At 45.4% G+C, this 25,607-nt stretch overlaps 1 protein-coding gene across 4 annotated transcripts in view; it reads left to right on the top strand.

The window, feature by feature from the left end:
* Window positions 1-25,607, top strand: part of Scube2 (signal peptide, CUB domain and EGF like domain containing 2) — a 68,395-nt gene that overhangs the window by 20,354 nt on the left and 22,434 nt on the right. For 2 of the 4 annotated variants that reach the window (XM_029479122.1, XM_021167639.1), the window contains exons 6-16: window positions 897-1,013; window positions 1,623-1,712; window positions 6,929-7,045; window positions 7,998-8,120; window positions 12,058-12,174; window positions 13,419-13,541; window positions 13,964-14,080; window positions 14,328-14,411; window positions 16,036-16,140; window positions 20,320-20,475; window positions 20,824-21,030. In XM_029479122.1, the coding sequence (XP_029334982.1) occupies window positions 897-1,013; window positions 1,623-1,712; window positions 6,929-7,045; window positions 7,998-8,120; window positions 12,058-12,174; window positions 13,419-13,541; window positions 13,964-14,080; window positions 14,328-14,411; window positions 16,036-16,140; window positions 20,320-20,475; window positions 20,824-21,030 (1,356 nt within the window). The remainder of the gene's footprint in view (window positions 1-896; window positions 1,014-1,622; window positions 1,713-6,928; window positions 7,046-7,997; window positions 8,121-12,057; window positions 12,175-13,418; window positions 13,542-13,963; window positions 14,081-14,327; window positions 14,412-16,035; window positions 16,141-20,319; window positions 20,476-20,823; window positions 21,031-25,607) is intronic. The other 2 variants (XM_021167638.2, XM_021167641.2) reach the window with 2 other exon arrangements.

Here is a 25,607-nt window from a genome sequence, read left to right as displayed (position 1 = left end):
TTTTTTTTTTTTTTTGTTTCACTAAATGTTTTTTAGATGTCACTGCTTAAATGCTTTTTTGTTAGAACATTCGCATTCCTGTGATCTCAGCACTTAGGAGGCAAAGGGAGGAGGATTGGGAATTCAAGGTCATCTTTGGATACTTGTCTCTAGAGTCAGTTGGAGGCCAACCTGGGCTACATGAGACCTTATCTCCAAAGAAGCCCCCCACTCCCCCCCAAAAATCAAACCAACCAACCAACCCCTCAAATACCTAAAAGGGGGGAATGGGGAACATATCCCAGAATCACACGATCTAGCCAGTTCACCTTTTCCATATTCCTATTTTGTCATCTTACAAATTAAATAATGTCAGTTTGTTCCAAACATGAAGTGCTAGAGAATTTCTAGAGGCCCCATGTACAGCTGGGCTAAGAGGCAGACTTCACCAGAGAGAGGAAGGTACAGTCAAGAATCACTTGGTATAGTCTCCCTACATAGTGAGATGCTACTCTACCCCAGGCTTCTGAGCTCCATCTTTCTGTACCACTCCGTTCAAGTCGTGCTATGGTTCTATGTGGTTTATACTGTGACACACTATACACTGCACAAACAAAGAACATTTTAGAGGGAAGTCTTTTATCTCAAGAGTCAGGCATGCACTAGATGCTCAGATACCTGCAGAGAAAAAGAATCAGCACTCGGGGGGACGTGTGGTGATGGACACCTTTAATCTCAGCAGAGTAGAAGCAGGCAGATCCTTGTGAGTTCAAGGTCAGCTAGGACTACATAGTGAGTTACACAGGCCAGTTACATAGTGAGACCTTGTCTTTAAAAAAAAAAAATTCTTGGGAAACAAACCCAGCCCTGGTTGTGGAAACCTCAGCGCTTTAAGTATTGATTCCTTTTGACCTCAGTGACTTGTAACCATGGAAATGGTGGGTGTCAGCACTCCTGTGAAGATTCCGCAGAAGGCCCTGAGTGTAGTTGCCATCCACGGTATAGGTTGCATTCTGATGGGAGAAGCTGCCTAGGTAAGTAATTTCTTCCTCAGCCTGCCCACTCTTACCCCAAACCCTCTTCTTAACCTTAACCCTTGATAAGAGGTATGGCTGATATCCCTTCGAATGTTACTGTGCAAATGGCCTACTTTTGGGTGGAAGTCCCTCTCTTTAGAAAGCTCTTCCTCTCTCCATGGACTGGGATGTTCTGAAAGATGGTATTCTAGAGATCTGGACAATATATTCCAAAGGAGGAGGGTGACAGAGCCTAGAGCTGTCTCTGTGTGGCAGAATAGCAACAGGTAGAGTCAAACTCCACCTATGTCTTATGGCATAACCCTTGCTGGCTCTCTCTTGGAGTTCTTATCATTAACCGAGGCTTCTGCAAGCTACCATCTTCCAGAGTCTCTGACCAGTACATTATAGGCCAAAACCCTCTCCATCCTTAATGCTTATAAGGCTCTTTAGTCATTGAATATGCTGTTTCCCACAGAGCCATAATGGCTGTTCTTATGGAGCGGACAGTTGCTCACCTGCCATTGGTCACACAGTTCACGTCTGAGATTTCAACAGAAACAGATACTCAGGGAATGAGTAGCTGGACCATTCAGGCTGACAGCTGTGGCTTTGCTTCTCTTGTAGAGCAAGAGAGCACTGTCTTGGAGGGGACAGAGAGCAATACCACATCAGTGATGGATGGAGATAAACGGGTGAAGCGTCGGCTGCTCATGGGTATGTAATCCTCTCTCTTCCTTGGCTCTGTCATCATGCCCTTCCTCTCCAGCCTGTTGCATCAGGCCTAAGCCCATGTGTCCCCAAGGCCAACTGGACTGGGATGAGAAGCTTCTCTGAAGCCAGGATAGTTTTTTTTTCTTTACCCCAAACTGTCCCTTTGTCTCAGTCCAAGATCCCTGTACTGTGCCAAGTCATTAGAATAATAATCAGGTTAATGTCCTAGCACTGCCCAACTACGTGTGAGACTTGGCAAACCACTCTCCCTATCTGTAGGTCTCTCTTTAACATAGATGTAAAGGCTGGGGTGGAGCTCCATCAATAGAGTACTTGCCTAGCATGTATAGAGCCCCTGGATTTGATCCCTAGCACAGCGTAAACTAGGCTTGATGACACATGACTATAATTCTAGTACTCAGGAGGTGAGGCAGGAGGGTAGGAAGTTCAAAGTCATCTTGCTTACATAGTCAATTAGAGGCCAGCCTAGGATATGTGAAACCTTGTAACAAAATAAGTAAATGTAAGGTAGATATAGTGGTATGCCTGAAATCCCAGCACTTGGGAGGCAGAGGCAGGCAGATGTTTGTGAGACAGAGGCCATCCTGGTCTACGTAGTAAGTTCCAGCTAGTTAGGGCTACAGAGTGAGAGCTTGTCTCAACAATAAATACATAAAAGTAAAGAGGATGTATGTATTAAAAGCTATCTTTTATGGTTATCAGCAAATTCAGCTACAGTAAGATGGGGCGCAGGCACTTGCCTTCAAACCTGATGACATGAGTTTGATCCTGGGAACTACATGGTGGAAGGAGAGAATGGACCACTCTCACAAGCTGTCCTTTCTCCTCCATATATGTGCTGGGGCACATGCACATATGCACGCACGCGCACACACACACACACACACACACACACACACACACACACAGAGCATAATACATTTGAAAAAGATAATGATATGCAGAAGTGCCCAGAGCCCAGTGTGTGGGATGCAGTGGGCGGCCATTGCCCGCCAATTCTCTTCCTCTGATTAGCGGTAATGACAGAGTGTTCTGGGCAGCGTCCAGCTTAGCATGGCCGTCTGTCTGGTTCTGTGCCCATCAGCCTTCCATCTCCACCTCAGCCAACATTGGTGCTAGAGGAGCTGAATGGAGAAGAGTGGCACTTGGCTGGGGGACATGAGACAGTTGGCACACAGCCCTGACAGTCAAGCTAGAGACGAGAGAGAAGAGGCAATAGCTGTGGGGGTGGGGCCAGAGAAGCCTTTGACTTGTTACTGTGGAGAGTTTTGTTTGACTTAAAACTGTTCATCTGACAGCTCCTGGGTTTACTGGTCAGGTAGGATTTTGACTCACCACTGCTTACCACGTAGGGACCATTCTGACACCTCTCCGTACATACATGCACTTGCTTGCACACCACTCACCCATACACATAAGCACAGAGGCTAGACATATATGTTGGGTGTTTTCCTTTAGTGCTGTCCTCTTTATATTTTGAGACAGGGTCCCTCACTGAACCCCAAGCTCACCAACATTTGACTAGACTAGATGACTACTGAGTTCCTTGGAGCTACCTGTCTCCCCTCATCCCCCAAATAAAGGATGCTAGGGAATTCAAACTTAGGTACACACACACACACACACACACACACACACACACACACACACACACTCCTTCCAAGCCCTTAATATGGTTTATCAAAATTTAAGTCAATATTAAGTGTTTCCATTACTGTGAGCATCTCCACACCGCTCGTCCAAGTCCTGTAATGCCCTGCTATTAAATGATTTCTTTGGTTGCAAATCGGAGAGCTGTTTTCTAAGACTCGCCTATCCGTTCCCTTGTGAGCCTCTGGCAGAGCTTTCTAAAGCCCTTCCCAGTGTGTTCAGAGGCAGCAGGGCTCTTCTCAGCTCCTTCTCTCCTCTGACCATCTCCTCTTCCGAGGCTTCCTGCTGCTGGGGAGGGTCTGACTCCTGGCCTGCAGCTCTGTCAGCTGCGCCTTTCCCATGGGCCTAGGAACCCGCTTCGCTGCTCTCCTGTTTTGGCAGAGCCCAAGTCTTGATGTTTGTCACTTTATATTGTGGATGAGATAGAAGTTTCTAAAAACCTCGTGTCTCTCAAAGTGCCTTTGTATGCATTCTCCCTTCATTGAGGATTTGGCTCATTATAGAATCCTGTGTTGGAAAGAAAATTCTGTCATCAGAATTTTGACACCAGTGCTCCATTGTTCTGTGCTATCCCCCCCCCAGACCCCCTCATACACACACACACACACACACACACACACACACACACACACACACACACACATCTCATGTAGTCCAGACTAGCCTCAAACTTACTAGAGCTAAGGATGACCTTGAAATTGGGGTCCCTAACCTCCACCCCCAGGTACTGGGATTACAGGCATGGGCCACTCTGCTCAGTTGATGCATGGCTGGGAGTGGGGCCAGGGCTTCATCTACACTAAGTAAACAGTCACCCACCTGAGCTTCATCCCCAGCGCTCTCTCTCTGTCTCTCTCTCTCTGTCTCTCTGTCTCTCTCACTCTCTCTCTCTTGGCCCAGTGTGTCTCTCTCACTCTCTCTCTCTTGGCCCAGTGTGTGACACCTGTAGAAGCTTTACTCTAGACGTTTTCAGGGTCCTGGTGACCTGAGATCTCAAGGCGATGGCCAGTTTAACGAGCTCCTGCTGTGTGCTCCCTAGGGCTTTGAGATGGGGTTTGAGTTCTCTGCCTCTGCTTGTGTGTGAGAACTGCTTGTACGTTGCTTCACTCGGACCCTTCATTCCTTCCCTGCTGACAGCAGTAATCCCAGAGACCCTCTAATTCTCATTCTAGAATTTTCTGGAAATTTCCACAGAATTTCTTGTTTTTTCCCACCTTCTAATCTTCCTGTAAGAGTCTTTTTGCATGTTCCTTTTTCCTGTGCATACCCTTTAGTCTTTGATATAGGGAACAGTCCATGGGCTTCTCTTACCACCCTGAAGAAATTGCACTTCATTTTCTCTTTTTTTTTCCTGTATTGTCTTTTTAAAATGGATTAAAAAAAAGATTTATTTATTTATTATATGTAAGTATACTGTAGCTGCCTTCAGACACTCCAGAAGAGGGCGTCAGTTTTTTGTTACAGATGGTTGTGAGCCACCATGTGGTTGCTGGGATTTGAACTCAGGACCTTCGGCAGAGCAGTCAGTGCTCTTAACTGCTGAGCCATCTCATCAGCCGGATGTTGTTATTTTTAATTGTGTGTTTGCAGTGCCTGCAGAGGCTGGAGGTCAGTGTTAGAGGGACTGGAACTCAGGTCCTCTCCAGGAGTTTGATGCACTCTTGACCACTGAGCCATCACTGCAAGCCCCTTCTCTGTTACCTTTGCTTTCTCTGTGCTTCTTTTTTCTTGTTTGATTTGGTAATACACAAAATCCTAAATACCTAGCAATTCTTGACTGCCTTTTTACATTTGATAGTGAAAAACTAAGAAGCCAGTTGGATCTTATATTGATTGATGGGTTTTGTATTGGTGTGACTTCACATCTGGCCTTCATTTTGAAGTCTTTTCATCTGGGCAAGTTGATTTAGCTTATGAGGAATCCTTGCGTTCCCTGCAACCCTTATGAGGGGATAGAGACATTCCTGGAACTGAGTCTGGGGGATATGGGTTTAAAATCTGTCTTTCCAGGCTTTCATTTGTGATCCCCTTTTCCTCCTCTATGTCCTGATGCATTGGTCTGCCTTCCCCAGAGTGTAAACTGTACTGTAGCTGGGACCTGGTCCCTGGCTATCAGGAAATAAAAGTTTGGGGTTGGAGTGGGATGTTGTTATACAGGAAACGTGGGTTTAGGGGCTAGGGCTAGTGCGTTGGGGTAGGTGTGGGTATTGTTTTTCAGGAAACCTGTTAATTTGTTTATTTATTTATTTATAAACCATCTCCACCTCTGCTCCTAGACGAGCTTCCCATCTCTAACTCCTGGGCCTCCCTGGGTTCTGTGGTTCTCATGGCTTTGCCCCTCTGTGGACTCGAGGGATTAACTCTCTTCCCCATTGACACGCCACTTCCTAAGAGTTGACAACTTTCTTGTTTTCTCTCCCATTTTCTTTGTCCCCAAAGAGTTACACATTTAAACACTTGATGTCAGTGCAGTGAAGTTTTGAGAGGAAGCACAGATAAGCACACATGTCCTACGTAGCTATCGTTATTAATAAGTGCTAAGCCTGTTCCCAGGCTTTCAAATGAGGTAGCTAGGGAAGCTCTGGCCGTGCTAACATAGAGTGAATGCTGACTAGTACTTGCCTATCATCGAGAATGACCATGTGAAGGAGAAACTCCCAGGGAGGGAGGGAGGGAGGAGGAGGCAGACAGACAGACAGACAGAGACAGACAGAGACAGAGATAGACATGTGAGTAAATTGGCATTGTAAGGACAAAATCTTTAGTCTGTAGCAAGGGAATGGTCAGGATGGGCCATCACTCAGATAAAAAAAAAGCTTCTGGAATAAGAAAGGAATTTCCGGGGTCTAGCAAACACAGAAGTGGATGATCACAGTCAGCTATTGGATGGATCACACGGCCCCCAATGGAGGAGCTAGAGAAATTACCCAAGGAGCTAAAGGGAACTGCAACCCTATAGGTGGAACAGCAATATGAACTAACCAGTACCCCGGAGCTCTTGTCTCTAGCTGCATATGTATCAGCTAGTCGGCCATCACTGCAAAGAGAGGCCCATTGGACTTGCAAACTTTATATGCCCCAGTACAGGGGAACGCCAGGGCCAAAAAGGGGGAGTGGGTGGGTAGGGGATTGGGAGGGTGGGTATGGGGGACTTTTGGGATAGCATTGAAAATGTAAACGAGGAAAATACCTAATAAAAAAATAAATTAAAAAAAAAAGAAAGGAATTTCCCCTTCTGCCTTGTTCTACACTCAGTCCAGCCTGCCAGAGGGAGAGATCATACTTCGCAGGCCATTGGCATGGGTCACCAGGAGCCTTTAGTGGGGAGAGATTTCTCTATTGGGCCATCTCTCCCCTCTGGTCACCAGTTTCCTGATGAAGCACAAGAGCAGGAGGTGCAGCAGCCTCTCTCCCCTGTCTCACGTGTGGGTGGCAGAGACTTGGGGTGTGACCATGAGCAACCCCTCTGTGCTTTCAGGGTTGTCAGACAGTAATATCTGTAGCAGAACTCCTTTAGGAAGCTAACTGCCCTTCCCACCTCTCGTCAGAAACGTGTGCCGTCAACAATGGAGGCTGCGACCGCACCTGTAAGGACACGTCCACAGGTGTCCACTGCAGCTGCCCCACTGGATTCACTCTCCAGGTGGATGGGAAGACATGTAAAGGTAGCTCGCGCTTGTCCTGGCGCGGGGGGCTTGTGTGTAGGGGGGATGGGGGCCTGGGTGGAGGGGGTCCTGCACTGCTGATGTGTGGGGTAGACGCAGTTCTGACCTTCTACAGCCTTTGAGCACTTCCAGATTTGCTTATGATTCATATTGATGAGAGCTTTTCTTCCCTGGGCTAGTGGACGGTTATAATTGAGTAAGCTTAATTAGAAGTGACTTAATTACACTAACTGCTGAGAAGGTCAGCCACTGCAAGCATCAGATAATCCACTTCAGGCAAGTGGTTTTATTAGCAAAGGGCGGTTCATGGGACATTCATCGGCAGCAGATAATAGCAACCAATCATAAATAATAGCCTGGAGATTACATGTAAATAATAGCCAAGATGATTATCCAGAGCACTTAACGAATAACTGTACCATTAACTTTTAGTAATGAAGACAGACCCTAACGACTTGCTGGTCTTTCATGGGCAAGACTACAAAGGGTTTGTTAGTTCTTTAGCATGATTAAAAAAAAAATAAACTGGTTATAAGATGAAACCAGGCAAAGATAAGATTAAGAATCAGGAATCATTAAAAAAACATTGAGATCATTTGGTCATTGTGCAATTTGCTCCTGTCCCTTATAGCTTTAGTCATTAAGCTAGAATAGAACGTGCACTGAGGGGGGTTGTCTTAACTTTGGAGGGCATTAGAAGAAGAGAATAAAATAAAACATGATCTCACCGCTTCTTTCCAGGGTTTGTGCCCTCAGTGCTTTTCAGTGCATGGGAAGTCAGAACTGTTAGCTGGGTGAGGTTCTCTTCCAGCCAGACGAGATGCTTGTAAGATTGAAACCATCAGTGAGCATTCTTAAGTGCTCTTGTGGGTGTTTTCCTCTCTGAGGATGGGGACTCGGGGGAAGCCAGGCAGCGGCTGCTCCCTGCTTCCTTAGTGCTTGCCCGTTACAGATATCGATGAGTGCCAGACCCGGAATGGAGGTTGTAACCATTTCTGCAAAAACACCGTGGGCAGTTTTGACTGCAGTTGCAAAAAAGGATTTAAATTACTAACAGACGAGAAGTCTTGCCAAGGTATGTGCTGAAACGGAAGCTGAGGTGTGCAGGGCGCACCTGGCTGGGACAGAGAAGGTGTGAGTGAGCCCTGGCTTGGTAGAGACTGGCTCACCCTGCTCCTGACAGCCACGTGGGTTTCAGGCCCCAACCTGGATTTTACTTGCTTCATCTTAGGTTGAATGAAGACACAGTGTAGCTCACATATATTTTTTGAGACTAGGCTGTTAACATTTGGGGACACCTTAGAAATCCCATCAGGTGTGATTACAGCAGAATCCACTGCTAGAAATGGAAGAGAAATGTGAAGCAAGCAAGGTTATGGTTGGATTTTTTTTTTTTTTAATGGTTGAATCCTGATAATAGAGATACTTTTTTTTTTCTTTTCTTTTCTAGGACTCATTTTACTGCAATTGGATGTTTGATAAAAGTTGGTGGGGAAAATTTGTAGATTTGGATAACACCCAGACCTAGCAAAAAGTTGAGGTCAATTCAGGCACCAGAACCAGTTGGTCTCCCCCTCCAGCCCTCGCTGTGGATAGCTAGTCTTTGGCACTTTGAGGTGGATGGGAAGAAACACTGGTTGTAGGAAGATTAGAGAACACACTTTTTTTCTTTTACTTAAAGACCTTTAAAAAATAAATTTTAAATATGTGTATGTGCATGTCTGTGTGTCTGTGTGTAGGCGAACGCCTGCAAGTGCAGGTGCCCACAGAGACCGGCGGCATCAGATTCCCTGAAGCTGGACTTATGTGGGGGTTCTGAGCCACCTGATGTGGGTGTTTCTGGAGGGTATACTCCAGCCAGTCAGCTGTAAGAGTGGTCCATGCTCTTAACTACTGATCCATCTTTCTATCCCCTACAGACTCCTTTTCAACTGAATCCTTCCCACATATGGTTAACAGCAGTTGTCAGTGTTAGCAACTGACTTAGGGCAAACATCATTTCTATTTTTAGATAAATAGTTTTCATGCCCTATCAATGTATATGTGAAAGAGTACCAGGAAAGATGCACTGTCATTTATCTTGTTCCATTTCTGGGACGAAGGACTGCCTTACTTATTTCGTTAGACATCTTAGCATGGGGACTTATGGAGGGGTGAAGTTATAGCTGCTCAGTTGGTAGTGCTTGCCCAGCATGCACAAAGACCCAGATTGGACCTCCAGCGCTGCATGAACCGTACGTGGTGGCTCACACCCGTACTCACAGCACCAGGGAGGTAGAAGCAGAGGACTAGACCTTCAGAGATATCTTTGCGTCCTTATGAAGTTGGAGACCAGCCTGGCTAGAGATCCAGGCACCACAAAAACCTCACACCAGAGAACAAAGCAAAGCTCAACACTGTATAGAAATCAGAAAATGCGGTACAACACTTTGAGCAGGGGAGATGGCTCAGTGGGCAAAGTGCTTACCGCATAGCATGTGTTTGGATTGCTAGCACCCACATACAAGGCTGAGTGTGGTGGTGTGTGTTCCAGTCCTGCCAGGCAGACACAGGAAAATCCTTAGAGTTCAACCGCCAGCCAGTTTGGCAGAATTAGCAAGTTTCAGATTCAGTGGGAGTCCATGGCTCAAAAAATAGGATGGGGAGCAATTCTGGAAGACACTGATGCTGACCTCTGACCATTGTAAACATGTACACACACACATACACAAGACAAAAGATGCAGCATCTTTTAAAATAGGCACTTTACAGAGTAGACTAAGCTCTTCTTCCCACTCTGTTCTTGATACATAACTTGCCAGGCAGTTCAAATATATTCTTCTTTAAATTCAGGGAGTTAATTCTAGATAATTATTTTGTGGTTTTCTTCAGTTTGACTTGGAAAGCAAATTTGCTGTTCCACACAATGTTTCATAATGTATAGGGCAAGAAATATGTTTAAGCTGTGTAAACACATTAAAAAGGAATTAGGAAAATGATCTCATTATTTTTGGCAAAGCAAACGTCCACAGTGAGCAACCAAAGTCAGCTACTGAACGAAGGCACTTTGTCGGCAACTGGCTGATGTTCGTAACAGATCTCACGGAACGGCGTCAAGTACAAGGAAAGAAACTGACTTTTTCTCATTTTCCACCCATTGCTCTTGGTAGAACAAATATTTGCACAGAGTGAATTTTCTGAGAAGACAGTCAGAATTTCTGGAAAAAGCCAGGGAAGAAGGACTTTGCAAGAATTTGCTCTTTATATTTTATACTTTCATTTTTCTTGATCCATCCATGCCTTCCCCTCTCCCTCTCTTCACTTCCCCCCTCCCACTCCTGCCTCTCTCTCTCTCTCTCTCTCTCTCTCTCTCTCTCTCTCTCTGTGTGTGTGTGTGTGTGTGTGTGTGCGCGCGCGCATGTTTGTTGTTAGTTTGAGTCTAATCAGGTCCTGATTGGCCTGGAAATTGCTTAAGCTATGCTGATCCTGAACTCATGGTGATTCTGCTGCTGTTGCCTCCCAAGTGCTGGAATTACAGGCGTGTGCTACCACATCTGGCTAACATGTTTGCCTTTTACTAACATAGCTTTTCATGGCACGTTGGGTATAGAAAAGTGGTCCAGCCCAATGGTGTGGTTGTCATCCACTAAGCATGATCCAGGCTTATCTATTTGGAGACACCAATTAGAACCATCCCAACAGTTCTGGGAATAAGACATAGAAAAAACACAGTCATACCCACAGATGCAGCTGGCAGAGGCTGGTTTGCATGGCCCTACTAGATGCTAGGTGTACAGTCCCCTGTGCCACGGACATAGATGGTACAGGGAGGAGTAACAAAGACAAGAGGTTTTCCAAATACATCTAATTTAGGCCTTAGCCAATCCAGTTTTAGCATCTTTCATAGACAGACACTGAAGGTATTAGTGTGAGTGCATTCTTTTAATGCAGAGGGCAGTAAGACACAGGATTAAGTGGCCTGTTGGGGCAGGAAGAGTAATTTTGCAAAGATGAGAAAGAGAGAAACCAGAATCGTATCTAATCAAATTGTTTTCTCTCTCTCTTTTTTTTTTCTGAGACAGGGTTTCTCTGTATAGCCCTGGCTGTCCTGGAGCTCACTTTATAGACCAGGCTGGTCTCGAACTCAGAAATCTGCCTGCCTCTGCCTTCCAAGTGGTGCGCCACCACCACCCGGCTCATTTTCTCCTTTTGTTTCACCATTTACTATCAAAAATAGAACAATGATAACGAATAGCTTGGATTACTATTATAATAATGTACCCTTTAGGGTATGGACCTATTTTTAGGTACCTCATTTCGTCTTCATTTATATGTTAGTTTGCTTTTTATTGCTGTGACAAAACACCATGAACAAAAGCAACTTGGAGAGTAAAGGGTTTATTTGGCTTACATGTCTGATCACAGTCCCTCACTTTGGGAAGTCAGACAGGAACTCAAGCAGGGCAGGAACCTGGAGGCGGGAACTGAAGCAGAAGCCTTGGAGAAACACTACTTACTGGCTTGCTCTCCATGGCTTGCTCAGCTAGCTTTCTTATACCACTCAGGATAACCTGCCCAGGGATGGTATCATTCCCAACAGTGGCCTGGATCCTCCTACCTTAGTTATTAATCAATAAAATGCTCCTACTGGCCAGAAATGGAGGCATTTTCTCAATTGTGAATCCTTCTTCTCAGATGATCTTATCTTGTATCAAGTTGACAAAAACTAAAAAAACACAATTTATATACTTAAATTACTCAGCCTTGCCAATAAGTGTGGGGGAGAGAGATTATATGAACTTCAAAGTTAGTAAAGTTTGCAATGAAATTTACAACCAAGGAACCTGGGAATGACTGTAGTTCCTAGTCAGCTCCTTAACAGTTCTTTGATACAAAGGAGCAGAGAGGAGGAGTTGACCAGTTTTCCTAACATGTGTTGTTTGGCTATTGGTCAGCAACTTGTGATCAGTGTGAACACCTCTACTTACATGGCAGAGGTGGTATCAGCTCCCCCCTCTCTTTGATAATTACAGATGTGGATGAATGTTCGTTGGAAAGGACCTGTGACCACAGTTGCATCAACCACCCTGGCACATTTATTTGTGCCTGCAACAGAGGGTACACTCTCTATAGCTTCACCCACTGTGGAGGTGAGTGGGTGGCCCCTCTATGGTGAGGCCAAAGCCTGGGAGCAAGCCACCCTTGAGGGTCATCTCCCTGTTTTGTGACAAAGGGTATATTCTTGGACAGTGGCAACAAGAAGAACATTTGTTGAAAGGAATATGTTCATATTTACCCTGCTAGCACACCAGGTATTCAATGGAGTACAAAAGAACTGAGCTCTGTCAGCTATGGATTCATCAGTGATTTGATTTGAGTTTATATTTGGAGAGTCTTACAGGAGCTGAGACAATATCCCATTGGCCTTCCCAGCAGAAGATAATGTGGTTATCTTCAGAGAGGTTTGGCAGGGCACCCAGCAAAATCGTAGTTCTGTTCTGCAAAGCCTTGGATCAAGCCTTTCAGTTAGGGCTTGGGTCCAGAAGGGGAAATTGACTCTCTCTTTGTTGTGTGACTGTTTAACAGTATATGTTTATGCCTCATACCCTTATGGTCAAGTAGGCTGTGGTATATATAAGTCAGTGCCAACTGATTCTTGCTCTACTTTCCTGGCAATCAGCCATCATTGAGACCAGATCTAGACTCCAGAAGAACTTGTCTAAGGTCTCCATGGTGATCCTAAATATCTGTGGGTTTTGGGGACGACTGGCTGGAGCACTTCTTGCCAATTCTCATGCCCTGTGTTTGAGACAGACAGATAATGGTGCTTTGCTGTAGATGGCTGTGCCTCCCTTCTCTCTCTCTCTCTCTCTCTCTCTCTCTCTCTCTCTCCACGTTCTTGGCACAACTAAAAGCATACCTTCTACCCTACCCTATCTATCATGAGACCCCAGTGGGACACATAGATGTCAACCTGGTTGGGAGCCTCCTTCCAGTTTGGGTTCAGTCCCAAGTTGATGGGAATGTAGGTTCTCATTACTTTTCTTCTCTCTTAACTGTGGGAACAGTCAAATAGGGAGTTTTAATTCTGTCTGTCTCCCTTGGTATGTAGTTCAGAGGGTGGTGGAGTTTCAAGTTCAAAGCCCATATGGGGTCTGAGTCTGGACACCTGCAAGTAGTGCTCTCCCTTTCTGAGTGTTCCTGTCAATGGTTAAAACCTCTCAACCAAGGCACATGCCAGCGGGGAGTGTGCAGTGTGCAGCCAGCAGGTGTCAAGTGCATGTCCCTCAAAATGACTGTCAGCCATGTGACTCATCTACTGCTTCCTTCTCAATGGGAGAGGCAGTCAGCCTATGATGTACTGTTGCAACAGGGGACCATTTTTGTTCCACAGATACCAATGAGTGCAGTGTCAACAATGGAGGCTGCCAGCAAGTTTGCATCAACACAGTGGGTAGCTACGAGTGCCAGTGTCACCCAGGGTTCAAGCTCCACTGGAATAAAAAAGACTGTGTGGGTAAGAGGCTCCATCCTTCCCCATAGGTCCCATGTGGCCACAGGGTCACCCCAAGTCTGGAGGTTTGAGACTGCGTGCTTGCATACTCCACTGGGCCTAAAGTGCACCTTCCTCTGAAGCAGCAGCAGCTGGTCTTTAACAAGTCCAAAAACAGGAGGTACTTCTCAGGCTCCTTGACATTTAGCTCTGTGCTTCTGTGTAGACTGGAGTGTCCTTCTGTCTTATGGTTGCTTCTCTGCATGAGCACACAGTAGACTTGTGCCTCTCTAACCTTCATAGGAGGCAAGGCTTGTGTCAGTCAGGAGGCTGGGGAGGGAGTTCAGCTCTGGCATCTTTTCTTGGGGCCTTTGGTGAGCTCCAGTCTCATCACACTTAGGTGCATGCTTCTTTTTCCTCAAGCGCCTGTGTTTTGTCCTGTCTAGAAGTGAAGGGCTTCCTGTCCACTAGCATGACACCGCGTGTGTCCCTGCACTGTGGTAAAAGTGGTGGAGGAGACAGGTGCTTCCTCAGGTGCCGCTCTGGCATTCACCTCTCGTCAGGTGAGTGGCACACATCCCTGGGAAGGTTCCCATGGTAGGGTCTGTAGATGTTGGACATGCTCAAAGGGCTTTCTGGCTATGAACCAGATACTTCTTGACAACCAGAGGCTCGTGCTTTGAGAGCCCATGCCCTGGGCATTTTTCTAGTGGCCTGTGTGGAGTGTGTGGGGGGGGTGACTTTAGTTGCTACCAGGATAGCCTGTTATCTTGCTTATGTATCCTGACAATTCCACGTTCTGTCTGTCAGGACTGCAAGAGGCTTACTCTGTCACCTGTGGCTCTTCCTCTCTCAGAAGCAAACAGCAAAAATCAAATGACTCTGCCTTTGGGGGTAATTACCAAACTGTATTCTTGCAGGGGTCACTGTGTGTAGCGGGCTTCTTTCATGCGGTGCTGTTCATGGGGGTGGTTTTGTTTGCTTTTTTCTTATCTGGATGCTGTGAGAATATTATGAGGTGTTCTTGCCCACGGCTGTGGCATCTGATACCTAACTTACTTGTGGAAATCATACTTACCGAGTGTCCCCTGTGTACTTGGGAGTCCTGTTTAGCCTAAGTGGGTCACCGTATTGACAAGAGGTCCACAAAGCTCTGGAGAGAACAGTTTCATGGATCTCCAAATTCCCTCTATCCTAGAGCACTTTAAAGGCCCAATAGGGACCGTGCCTGGGACGCATGACATTGGGGGAGGTGGCATGGACAGAATAGGGCAAGTGGGATTCTATCTCAAGAAAGAGACCTGAACCTATTCTTATATCTAGTCCTAGTCAAGGGACTAATATAAGTCCAGTGTTTTCTGAAGGCCTCATCTTCCCAGATAAGGACACATTTGCCAATTTATCATGAGTCTGTCCAAATCAATAGTCACATTATATCTTGATGTCTATATTATAAAGATGTCCAAAGTTTAAATCCTAAGCAAGATGGCAATTTAGAAGTTAAAATGCTCCAGCCACTATACACTGTATTCCATAGAATAGGTTATTTAATACACTTGAAACTCCATGCATTTAATTTTAAATATATATTTTAAAAATTATGTTTATAAGTTGGAGGCAGGTCTTACTTTGTAATGTAACCCCTGGGATGGATTATGTTGTTCAGGATGGCTTTGAATTCATAATTCTTCCTGCCTCAGCTAAGTTTTAGGATTATAGGAGTGAGTTTACCATATTTGACTGCATCAATTTATTATTATTATTTTATTATTATTATTAACCAAAGAAACCAAGGCTCAGAGGAAAAAAAGAGCTTACTCAAAGTAACTCAGATAAGCAATAAGAGGGACTAGGATTCCAACTCAAGCAGTCTGAGTCTTAGGCACTGTCCTTTGCTGTCCTTTCTTATGGATGTTAGGACCATTATCTCATTTAAGCCTTACAGCATCCTGGCAACACAGGTGCTTAACTATGTGCATTTAACAGATGAGGAAGGTTAAGGGACATGCTGATGTTTTCACAAATCGGAGGGCTTTCAATGAGAGGCAAGCGCTCCAGCATCTGGTGGGAGACTAGAATTCTGCACTCACTCCATCCCAGATCCCAGAAGTGATAGCCTCATCTGAACTGGCTCAGCCCCCTCAGCTCTGTCCTCTCTGAGAAGCCACACATAGAAGAGACCTCCCTCAACAATCTGAAGGTTACTCTTGTCTTCCTTCTCAGAAAGGACAGAAGTGACCTTATCTTTCTTCTGCCTCTGTAGACTGTTTTGGAATCCTTCTCTGTTATATTTGAACACTGAGTCCATCTCTCTTGAGATAAGGGAGGTTCTAAGTGAACTTGTGCAAGGTAATGGGCACTTCATGATCCAAACTGTTCTCGGATCATTTCACAGGTTAGAGGGGTTCATTATCTACAGCCCGTGTAGAGACCCAGCCAGTGGGAGCGTACCGTCATCCACTGGGTGTTCTCTTCCTTTGCTATGAGGATAATTTCTCTCACTTATTTCTTTCTGAAGATGTCGTCACCGTCAGGACAAGTGTAACCTTTAAGCTAAATGAAGGCAAGTGTAGTTTGCAAAAGGCCAAGCTGTCTCCCGAGGGCCTACGACCAGCACTACCAGGTATGGAATCAAATGGCTGGTGCAGGGAGTGTCCCTGCATGTTGGGTAAGGGACCTGTGACCAGCTGAGTGCAAGCACATGTTAGATGGCCCTGAGGTATTCAGAATCTGCAGGGAGGGACTTTCTTCTCTAGGGGAGGGAGCAGAGCCTGCCCTAACCCTTGTGTAGTTCTGGAGTTATACTTCAGGAGATTTTTTGTGAGGTCATTGTTGAAGCTCGGGATAAACCTTGGAGTTCATGTGAGTCAGTGGGGCTTAAGATGGCTTGTGACTGCATTGAGTTGAAGTTTTTAATCTTAGAGTTGAGTTGAAGCGTACACTATGGAAAAAATGTGGTTGACTCAGAAATGAGGGCCTTGATGAACAATAATGGAACATCCAGTGTTCTTGCTGTAATTTTTTCTATATTTTTCATATTCTTTTTCCATTTTCATACTTTTCTGTAACTTCTATTAGACATGTTCTTTTAAAATTTCATACATGTCTACAGCGCATTCTGATTACTAACACCCGTGCACTCTTTGACCTCCCTCCCATCCCTGTCTCCTCTCCCCTTTCCTCCAAGTGATTTCCAGTGTTTGGGAATTGTGGTCCCAATGGCTGTAGCAGAACAAATGCTATCCAGGAATAACTGTGCTTACCAAAACAAGCAAAATCTTTTGCAAATCTTCCCTAGCTTTCCTGTCCATCAAAACCTCAGAGAACACTTCTGGACCTTAAAAGAAATTGAGACATTCATAGATGAGGAAGTTCCTCCCCAACCCCCCACCCCAGTCTACCCTCAAACAAATTAACTTAAAGCTCATGCTGACTAGTTTGACTGTCTCTGGGTGGTTGAGCAAGGTGCATTTCAGTGCCTTCAGTGATAGAACACGTGTGCCTATTATATGCATTTAAAGAATGTGAATGACGTAGGAAGATGTCTTCTTGTGTGGCTGAGATAGTAGCTGGGTGGTAGTAATGGCACCCCATTAGCCCCAGTACTTGGGAGGCAGAGGCAGGCAGATCTCTGAGTTTGAAGCCAGCCTATGTATAGATTTCCAGGACAATCAGGGCTACACAGAGAAACCCTATCTCCAAAAACAAAAACAAACAAACAAACAAGAGATGGAAAGGAGGACAGTAGAATTCTATACATCTACCTAATCAAAACTGTATATAAAAAATACCCCTAAGGTCGAAGGAGAAGGCTCCAGAAAGCTGACTATATCATTAATAGTCATTGCATCTGGGTAGGAGAATGCTGGGTGATTTTGATTTTTTTTAATCTGTATTTTTCATATTCTCTTTCCATATTCATACTTTTCTGTAACTTCTATTAAACATGTTCTTTTAAAATTTCATACATGTATATAGCACATTCTGATTACTGACACCTACGCACTCTTCTACCTCCCTCCCATCCCTGTTCCCTCTCCCCTTTCCTCCAAGTGATTTCCCACATCCATGTCTTTTTGTTTTGCTTTGTGACCAACTGAGTTTAATCAGGGCCATTTGTATGCCCATGCTAACCACTGGAAGCTGTTGGGTTCATCAGTGGGCACACAGCTGTAGAGAATGGCTGTCCCTTTCTCAGAATCATCCATCTCAGCGTACAGTTCAGTAGGGAGGGATAGCACCCCAAGAGCCTCTCTGATCCATGGTTGACAGTTGGCCGGCCCAGTGCAGGTAACTGCAGCTACTGTGTGATCGAAATTGCACTGGCTGTGTCGTGGCTGGAAGACAGTGTTTCACAGGCCCTCTCCTTGTCTTCCTTCTCTTAGATTCATTATATCCCCTCTTCCAAGATGTCCTCTGGGCCTTAACCAGTGACAGAAGTGTGCTGTTTAGGGCTGAGTCAATTTTTTGTACCTTTAAATTAGGAAAGTATTTTTAATTTTATTTTATGTGTATGGGTGTTTTGACTTCATGTGTATCTGTGTTCAAGTAGGACAGAAGAAAAAGTGTCTGATGTCTTGGAACTGGAGTTACGAACAGTTCTGAGCCATCCTGTGGGTATTGGGAATCAAACCTAGGTCCCCCTATGAGAATAGCCAGTGCTCTAAGCACTGAGTTCTCTCTCCGGTGTCACTTCGTTTTAAAGATCTATTTTTATTTTCAATGCTGTGGACACTTGTGGGTATGTATATATGTATGTACATGGGAAGTCTGGTGCCTGTGGAGCCCATGGGTGTCGGCTCTCTCGGGAGCCACCCAGTGTGGGTGCTGACGATCAAACTCTGGGCCTCTGCAGGGATGGTGTGGGCTCTTAACCACCAAGCTGTCTCTCCAGCCCAGGGAAGTATTACTTAAAAATCGATTTGGTCTAGAGTGTACTTAATAGATTGGACAAGCCCTGAAATCAGATGGTAACAGCAGGGTGGACTGAGTGCAGGGTGTGCAAGAAGTCTGTGCTTTTCTGTAAATCTCAACTTACTTCAAAACACAAAGTTTTAAGCTAAATACAGTGACTCACACCTGTGATTCCAGCACTTGCGAGCTGAGGCAGGAGATTGTGTGAGTTCAAGGTCAGTCCTGAGTGCATAGTGAATTCCAGGCCCGCCTGGAGCATGGAGCAAACTTTGTATAAAAACAAAATAAATAGATAAAAATAGTTTTAAGGCCAGTGAAATGCCTCAGCTGGTCACGGTGGCTGCTGCCAAGCCTGGTAGCCTGAGTTTGATCTCCCAAGACCCACACATGTGGTAGAAGGAGAAAACTGACTCCTGCAAGTTGTTCTCTGGCTTCACATGTGCTCTCCTCACATGACACATGTGAACCGTGGTGTGTGTACAACTACTCACATAAACGTACACACAATGTAAATCATGCACAAATAGCTTTAATGTAGGCATTGGAAAAGAAAGGAAAACAAGAGAAGCTTTAACATCCACTTATGCTTTGAGTTTAGCTCTTCAAAAATTATAAAATAGGACTGAAAAGATGACTCAGAGGAAGGCACTGGGTACTTTTCTAAAGGACCCAGCTTCAGTTCCCAGCATCCACACTGGGCAGCTCTCAACTGCCTGTAACTCTAGCTCCAGGGCATCCCATGCCCTCTTTTGGCCTCCTTAAGACCTGCACATATGTTGCATATACACATATGTTCTATATACACATATAAAAAAGTAAAAATATGTTTTAAAACTATAAAATATATGTTTGGGGGGAAAATATAAGTAGAAAATGAATCTGTCTCTTCCTCTGGTCCTGATAGTCTGTTGTCTTGTAATTAAAGTCTATGGCACAGATAACCTTTAGTTCAATAAAGTAAGTTTTAAAAAGACATGGAAATAGCTTGGTGGTGGTGGCACATGCCTTAATCCCAGCACTCAGGAGGCAGAGGCAGGCGTATCTCTGTGGGTTCGAGGCCAGCCTGGTGCACAGAGCAAGTTCCTGGACAGCCAGAGATGCACAGAGAAACTCTGTCTTTGAAAAACAAAACAAAACAAAAACCAACCAAACAAACAAACACCCCAAGACATGCAAATAGATTTTGTGGAAACATGTCCTGCTTTGCAGTTTGGTTCGGTTTAGTTTTGTCTGTTGAGAGTCAAAAGATTCAGCAGAAGTGCTGGACTGAGAACAGGCAAAGGCTGACTTAGAGCAAGCATTCCACTGATGCCCTAGATGGTTTCAGAGACTGTTCAGTTCTGTTGAATCTTTGTGCCATTTACTGTTTGTGGCTGTAACATGAGACACACCGTTGCTGGCTGCTTTCTCTCCACTTGGGATGGAGTTGCACCAAGGTCAGCTGGATGAAAACAGTAGTGGCTTTCTGTCCCTCCATTTGATGCTTCAGCGTCTGCTCGGGCCATCCCAGTCAGCTGTGAGAAAAACCACCATGAGAATGCCCCCACCTTATCCAACTGTCAAACAAAACAAAACAGAAAACAAAACAAAAACAAACAAACAAACAAAACCCGGCTCGCTCCCCCTGGTTCTCATCCTCCTCTGTGGCTGGCCACTGGGAGACATTCAGCCTTTACCGTGAAACAATGTTCAAGAGCTCAGCAGTAAAGTTACATAGGAATGAAAATGTCCCGGCTTCAGGCTAGGGACTGGCAATGGCTCGCTCTGCATGTGGAGTGAATCACCCACTCCCTAGACTTTGTAATGAAATGTTTACTGAGCTCTAGCAAATGCTCAGCTCCGTGCTCTGCCAGGACTTGGCTTCCGATCATTTTGTTTCTCCATACAGAGAGGCACAGCTCAGTAAAAGAGAGCTTCCAGTACGCAAACCTCACATGCAGCCCTGGCAAGCAAGTCCCGGGAGCCCTTGGCCGACTGAACGCCCCTAAGGAAATGTTTATCACGGCTGAGTTTGAACGGGAAACTTACAAAAAGGAGGTGACAGGTTGGTCTGAAAGCCATCTGTGATGCCAGGCTTCTCACAGCTTGTCCCTTCTCTCCTTGCCTTTCATTTCCCATCATTCCTGGGGGTGGGGGCAGAAACTAGTGCAAGCACTCAAGTATTTCCTGTTTGATTTTTCACCCCACAAATTACACTAAATTGGTTTCAAACCTGATAAAACTTCTTAAAACCCAAAACTACCATTTGGGTCCCACAAATTGTGTTTGAATTGAATGCAGCCCAGGTTACCAGGTTCCCAGTTCTGGAGAACTTGGGGTGTTGGTGGGTCACTGGAAATCCTCAGTGCAGCCTGAGGACCCTTCCCCATGCTGCTGTCCTCTGTATCTGCAGCTTCCTGCAATCTGAGCTGCGTGGTAAAGCGGACAGAGAAGAGACTGCGGAAAGCTCTCCGCACACTCAAGAGAGCTGCCCACAGGGAGCAGTTCCACCTGCAGCTCTCAGGCGTGGACCTCGATATGGCTAAAACGTCCCCCGGAGTGTCAGGACAGCATGAAGAGACCTGTGGAGTGGGACAGGGTCATGAAGAAAGCCAGTGTGGTGAGTAGCCAAGGGGTGATGACTGACAGACCTGCCTGGAGTGCCAGACAGGTGGACAAGGGAGCCAGTGACAGGCCCGGGCCATCCTTCCTTCTCTGGGCTCACCTCGCACTTCCTAACTGCTGAGGTGTAAGTTACCCATCTTTTCCTCATAACTGGCAGGTTTGTGGCCTGTGGTAGGCAATATTTGTAGAACTGCAGAACAGAAAGGCAAATGCAGCGCTGCCTGGTTAGGACAGGATGCAGGCACCACTGAGCCTTTCTACGCTCTATGGTCACAGTTTCTGTCATTACTACTTTTTGGCTTATTACTCATTCCTGTGCATAGGTTTGTGCAAAGGCAAAACTAGAGGCTGCATAGGTGCTCTGGAGATACCTGGGCCCCAGGCCAAGGCTCCAAGCAGTGTCAGTTCCATGGTGTGCTGTTGCTTTGTGTATGTGTGCGTTTTAGAGCAAATATGGTTTCTAAATTCATCAAGGGGCTCCAGGACAAGAGACCCAGGATGGTCGGATATGACATTTTCTCTGTGCAGTTACAAGAGAGACTGGCTGAAGAGCCTCACAGGAGGAGGTTCGAGTCTTCCTTTAGAGTGATGAGTGTGGTTGATTTGGTTCTTATCTGTTAGGAATGTGACATTGCCTTCGAACCTTAAATCTAGTGTTAGTCTTCCCGGGCAGGGACCAGCATCTCCTACAGGCAACAAAAGCATGCAGAGGTCTATATTCAGTTGCTTAAAATCTCCGTGGGAGGAGAGACCTCGGGGAGGTAAAGCACAGGCCATGCAAACAGAAGGACCTGAATTTGACCTCTGGCACTCACATAAAAGGCCTGCCTTTGGTGGTACACACTTGGAATCCCACTACTGGAGAGGCAGAGACAGATGATCACTGGAGCTTGCTGGCCGGCCAGCCTTGCCTAATTGGTTCTAGTGAGAGATCCTGTCTCAAAAAATGTCTGGATGTTATCTGGGGAACAACAGCCTAGGTTGCCTTCTGACCTCTACATGTATGCACATGCATGTGCATGCACATATATACCCCACACATAGCCTGCGCATGCATCCAAATAGTAGTGGTAGTAGTAGTAGTTTTTTGTTTTAAGATTGAATTAACAGCCTAATTCCAAAGTCTGTTTCGCTCCTGTGTAAGGTGAAGTTCAGTAACCAGATTCTCCGAGAAGGAGTGGCTGTCTGTTCTTAAGGATCAGTAGACTCAGGCTCGAGCAGTGGAGCTTAGGAAAGGGGTAGGAAGTTAACTGGTGTTTCTGCATGCACATGGCTGAAGCTAGCTTTGTCCCGGAGAACTTACAGCAAGGGCCACCTATCCAGTCTGTTGCTTCGCCAAAGCTTAGAAACGATCGGGCGTAACTGTCCACAAGGGGCCAGTTCCCAGATAGACTTGACTCTCATTCCAGCGATTTTCTTGAAAAGAAAAGAGGGCAATAAACCCAGCTGGTTGGCTTCTCATTTGGAATCCTCAGAGTTCCAGTCTCCATACCAAATTAGTGACAAGAGCTGGCGCTTGCTGCCCTGCTTTCTAGGGTGAGTGGAATGAACTCTTGGACAAGAAGGCAGGCAGGAGGCCCTCTTTCTAGTCTCAGGGAGCTGAATTACAGCCCCTCTCTTTCCAGACCTGTGGGAGTAAGAGCTCATGGATTTATAAAGGAAACTTTGTGGACAGTCAAGAATTCAGCAAAACTAGTGTCAAGGTCTGTGGACCCTGAGAGATCATGATAGCAAAAGCCCAAGAAGAGGAGCAGGCCTTACTAAATGACTTAGGCTGCTTGGCCACAAACCTATGGTGGAAACACCCAATAGAGTTAGGTATACGAATGTGTCATGTGTCGCTGACATGCCAATCAGCTAAATTTGGTTGGGTTTGTTTCTTAAAGAGGCAGTATGTTTCCCAAGAGCTTTCACTAACTCTAGATGAGTCTGGTACCCAACATGGGACCAGGTCAGGCAATGATGTGGAAGACTTTCCTGGGGGAGGAACACAGCATAGGAATTGTTAGTGAGGGAGGATTAGATATAAAGAAGGGTCTGGTATACTGATTAGAAAGGACTTGAGAGGCCAAGAGAAGGCTCAGCAGGTAAAGGCGCTTATAGCCAAGGCTGGCCACTGAGTTCAATGCCTGGGATGCTCAGGGTGGGAGGAGAGAACAACTGAAGGTTGTTCAGGCCTACTGATATTTTTGAATATCAGTGAACGCTATTTGGTATACAATGGAGATAAGCCTAGGATAGTCCTTGGTTCATTTTAGACAATATTTTCAGCTTCTGTTTATTAGTATTCTTGTTACTATAGTGAAACACTGGAGGTTGGGTACCTTTACAAAGAAAGAGGTCTATTTTGGCTTATGATTCTGTGTGTCAGTTGTAAAAGGGCCGTATCGCATGATGGCCATTTTTTGGTCATAGTTTTGAGGAGGCCATGGCCTCAGATGGTGAAGATGAGGGCTCACATGTGGCTCTTGATTTTTTTCCCCTCTTTTTTTCCTTTTCTTTCCTGTTTTGTTCTCTTAGTGTCTTATCGTGTCGTCCTGGCTCCTTGATTTAACTGATCTTCCTGCCTCAGCCTTCTTGAGCACCTGAAGCCATTCTCCCTATTGTTTGTTTGTTTTTCTTTTTGAGACAGGTTTTCTCTGTGTAGCTGTCCTTGAGCTTACTCTGTAGATCAGGCCAGCCTTGAATTCAAGAGATCCTCCTGCCTCTGCCTCCCAAGTGCTAGGATTAAAGGTGTGCAGCAACACACAGCCTGGCTCTCTTCCTCCTCCTCCTCCTTCTTCTTAAGATTTTATTTGTTTGTTTGTTTGCTTGCTTGCTTGTTTATTATTCTATGTATATGAGTATGCTGTAGCTGTACAGATGGTTGCGAGCCTTCATGTGGCCGTTGGGAATTGAATTTTTAGAACCTCTGCTTGCTTCAGTCAACCTCGGTCTCTGCGCCGCCCCCCACCCTCACCCCCACTGTATTTAGACACACCAGAAGAGGGTGTCAGATCTCATTACAGGTGGTTGTGAGCCACCATGTGGTTGCTGGAAATTGAACTCAGGACCTTCGGAAGAGCAGTCGGTGCTCTTAACAGCTGAGCCATCTCTCCAGCCCTCCTTATTCTTCTTAAGCCACAGTATTTGGTCACATGGTCCCCATTCTTATAAATTTATATAATTCCAATCATTTCTTCCCCAAACCAACCTCTAGGTTTTTTTTTTAATCTTGTCAATACTTAATATCTAATGAGGATCAAATTTCAACACATGTATCTTTCAAACCATAGCAGAGCCTCACGAAGGTGTTTTGAATGACCTGGAAGGAGACTGGAAAGCACTGTGATTCTTTTTAATTATAGATGTGGTATAATATATTTCAAATGGTACAGTAATGCTGAACAGTCTCCCCACAACTCCCTAATCCCACTTCTCAACACTGTTAACATGTGCTGTTTTTATATGCTTTTATGCATACATAAAAGTAAAATGTTATTTATTCATCAATAAGTATTTATTAAGCTCCTGCTGTGTACTAGGTACCATTGTAGATGCTGAGACTCCAGTAGAGGAGATAGACTAGCAAAAGTCTTTGTCCTCTTGAAGTTTATGATTTTAAAAGGAAGAAGCAGGTAGCTACTCTCCCTAAGCAAGGGACAGATTATTCATCAAATGCTGACAAGGATATGGAGAACAAATCACATGGGAAGTGAAATAGAAAGACCCCAGGCAAGGTGAAGAGCAGGGAGGGATCATGGTCTCCATGATGTAGATGAGGTCAGAGAAGGCCCCAATGCAAAATGTGATGGTACAGACACACAAAGGAAAGAGAGTGAACTTGGGGTACTTGGATGAAGAACGTTTCACGCAAAGGAAGTAGAGCCAGCCCCATAGGTATTAGAAGGAAGCACAGGATGATGGGGCTGGGGTGGAGAGTGACCTCAGTGTGATGGGGCTGGGCGGAGAGTGACCTCAGTGTGTTTTCCTTCCGGTGGTTCTGGAGCTCAACCCAGGGCCTCCCTCCCACACTCCGCACTGCCAGCCTGCATCTAAGATACCAGCATCTGTCAGCCTGGCCCCTGGGCGTAGACATTGATGTGATTCCTAATTCTCCTTTTACAAACAGAGCAACTGTGGATAGGCTTCTTTGTGCACACACCAATATTCTTGAAGGCTAGATTTCTGGAAGTATAACTGCCAAATCAAGAACATGCACATATAAACATTGGTAGATATTGCCAGCTTACTCTTCCAAATCCCCCCTCAAAGCATATGCCTCCAGCACCACGTGGGTCTTTAATGTCCCACATCCTCAAGCTCTTGAAATAGTTATCATTAATCCTTTAATCTTTGCAAAACCCAGTAAGGAGAAAAAAAATCACTAACTTTTTTGATCATTAAGAACACACAAATATACTGTCTTAAAGTATTTATATTTCTTCCTTTAAGAGCATTTATAGGTTTTGTCATTTAATTGTTGTTGCGGCCCGCCCGCGGTCCACAACACGAACGGTTCACTGAGAATGGCAGTTCCCTGCAAAGAGAGGTAACTAGACGGGGCGGAAGAAACAATGGAGTCAAGACAAA

Source organism: Mus caroli, chromosome 7 (assembly GCF_900094665.2).
Source record: "Mus caroli chromosome 7, CAROLI_EIJ_v1.1, whole genome shotgun sequence".
NCBI lineage: Eukaryota > Metazoa > Chordata > Mammalia > Rodentia > Muridae > Mus > Mus caroli.
Note: the sequence above shows the minus strand (reverse complement) of the source record. Positions and strands in the feature narration are given on the sequence as shown.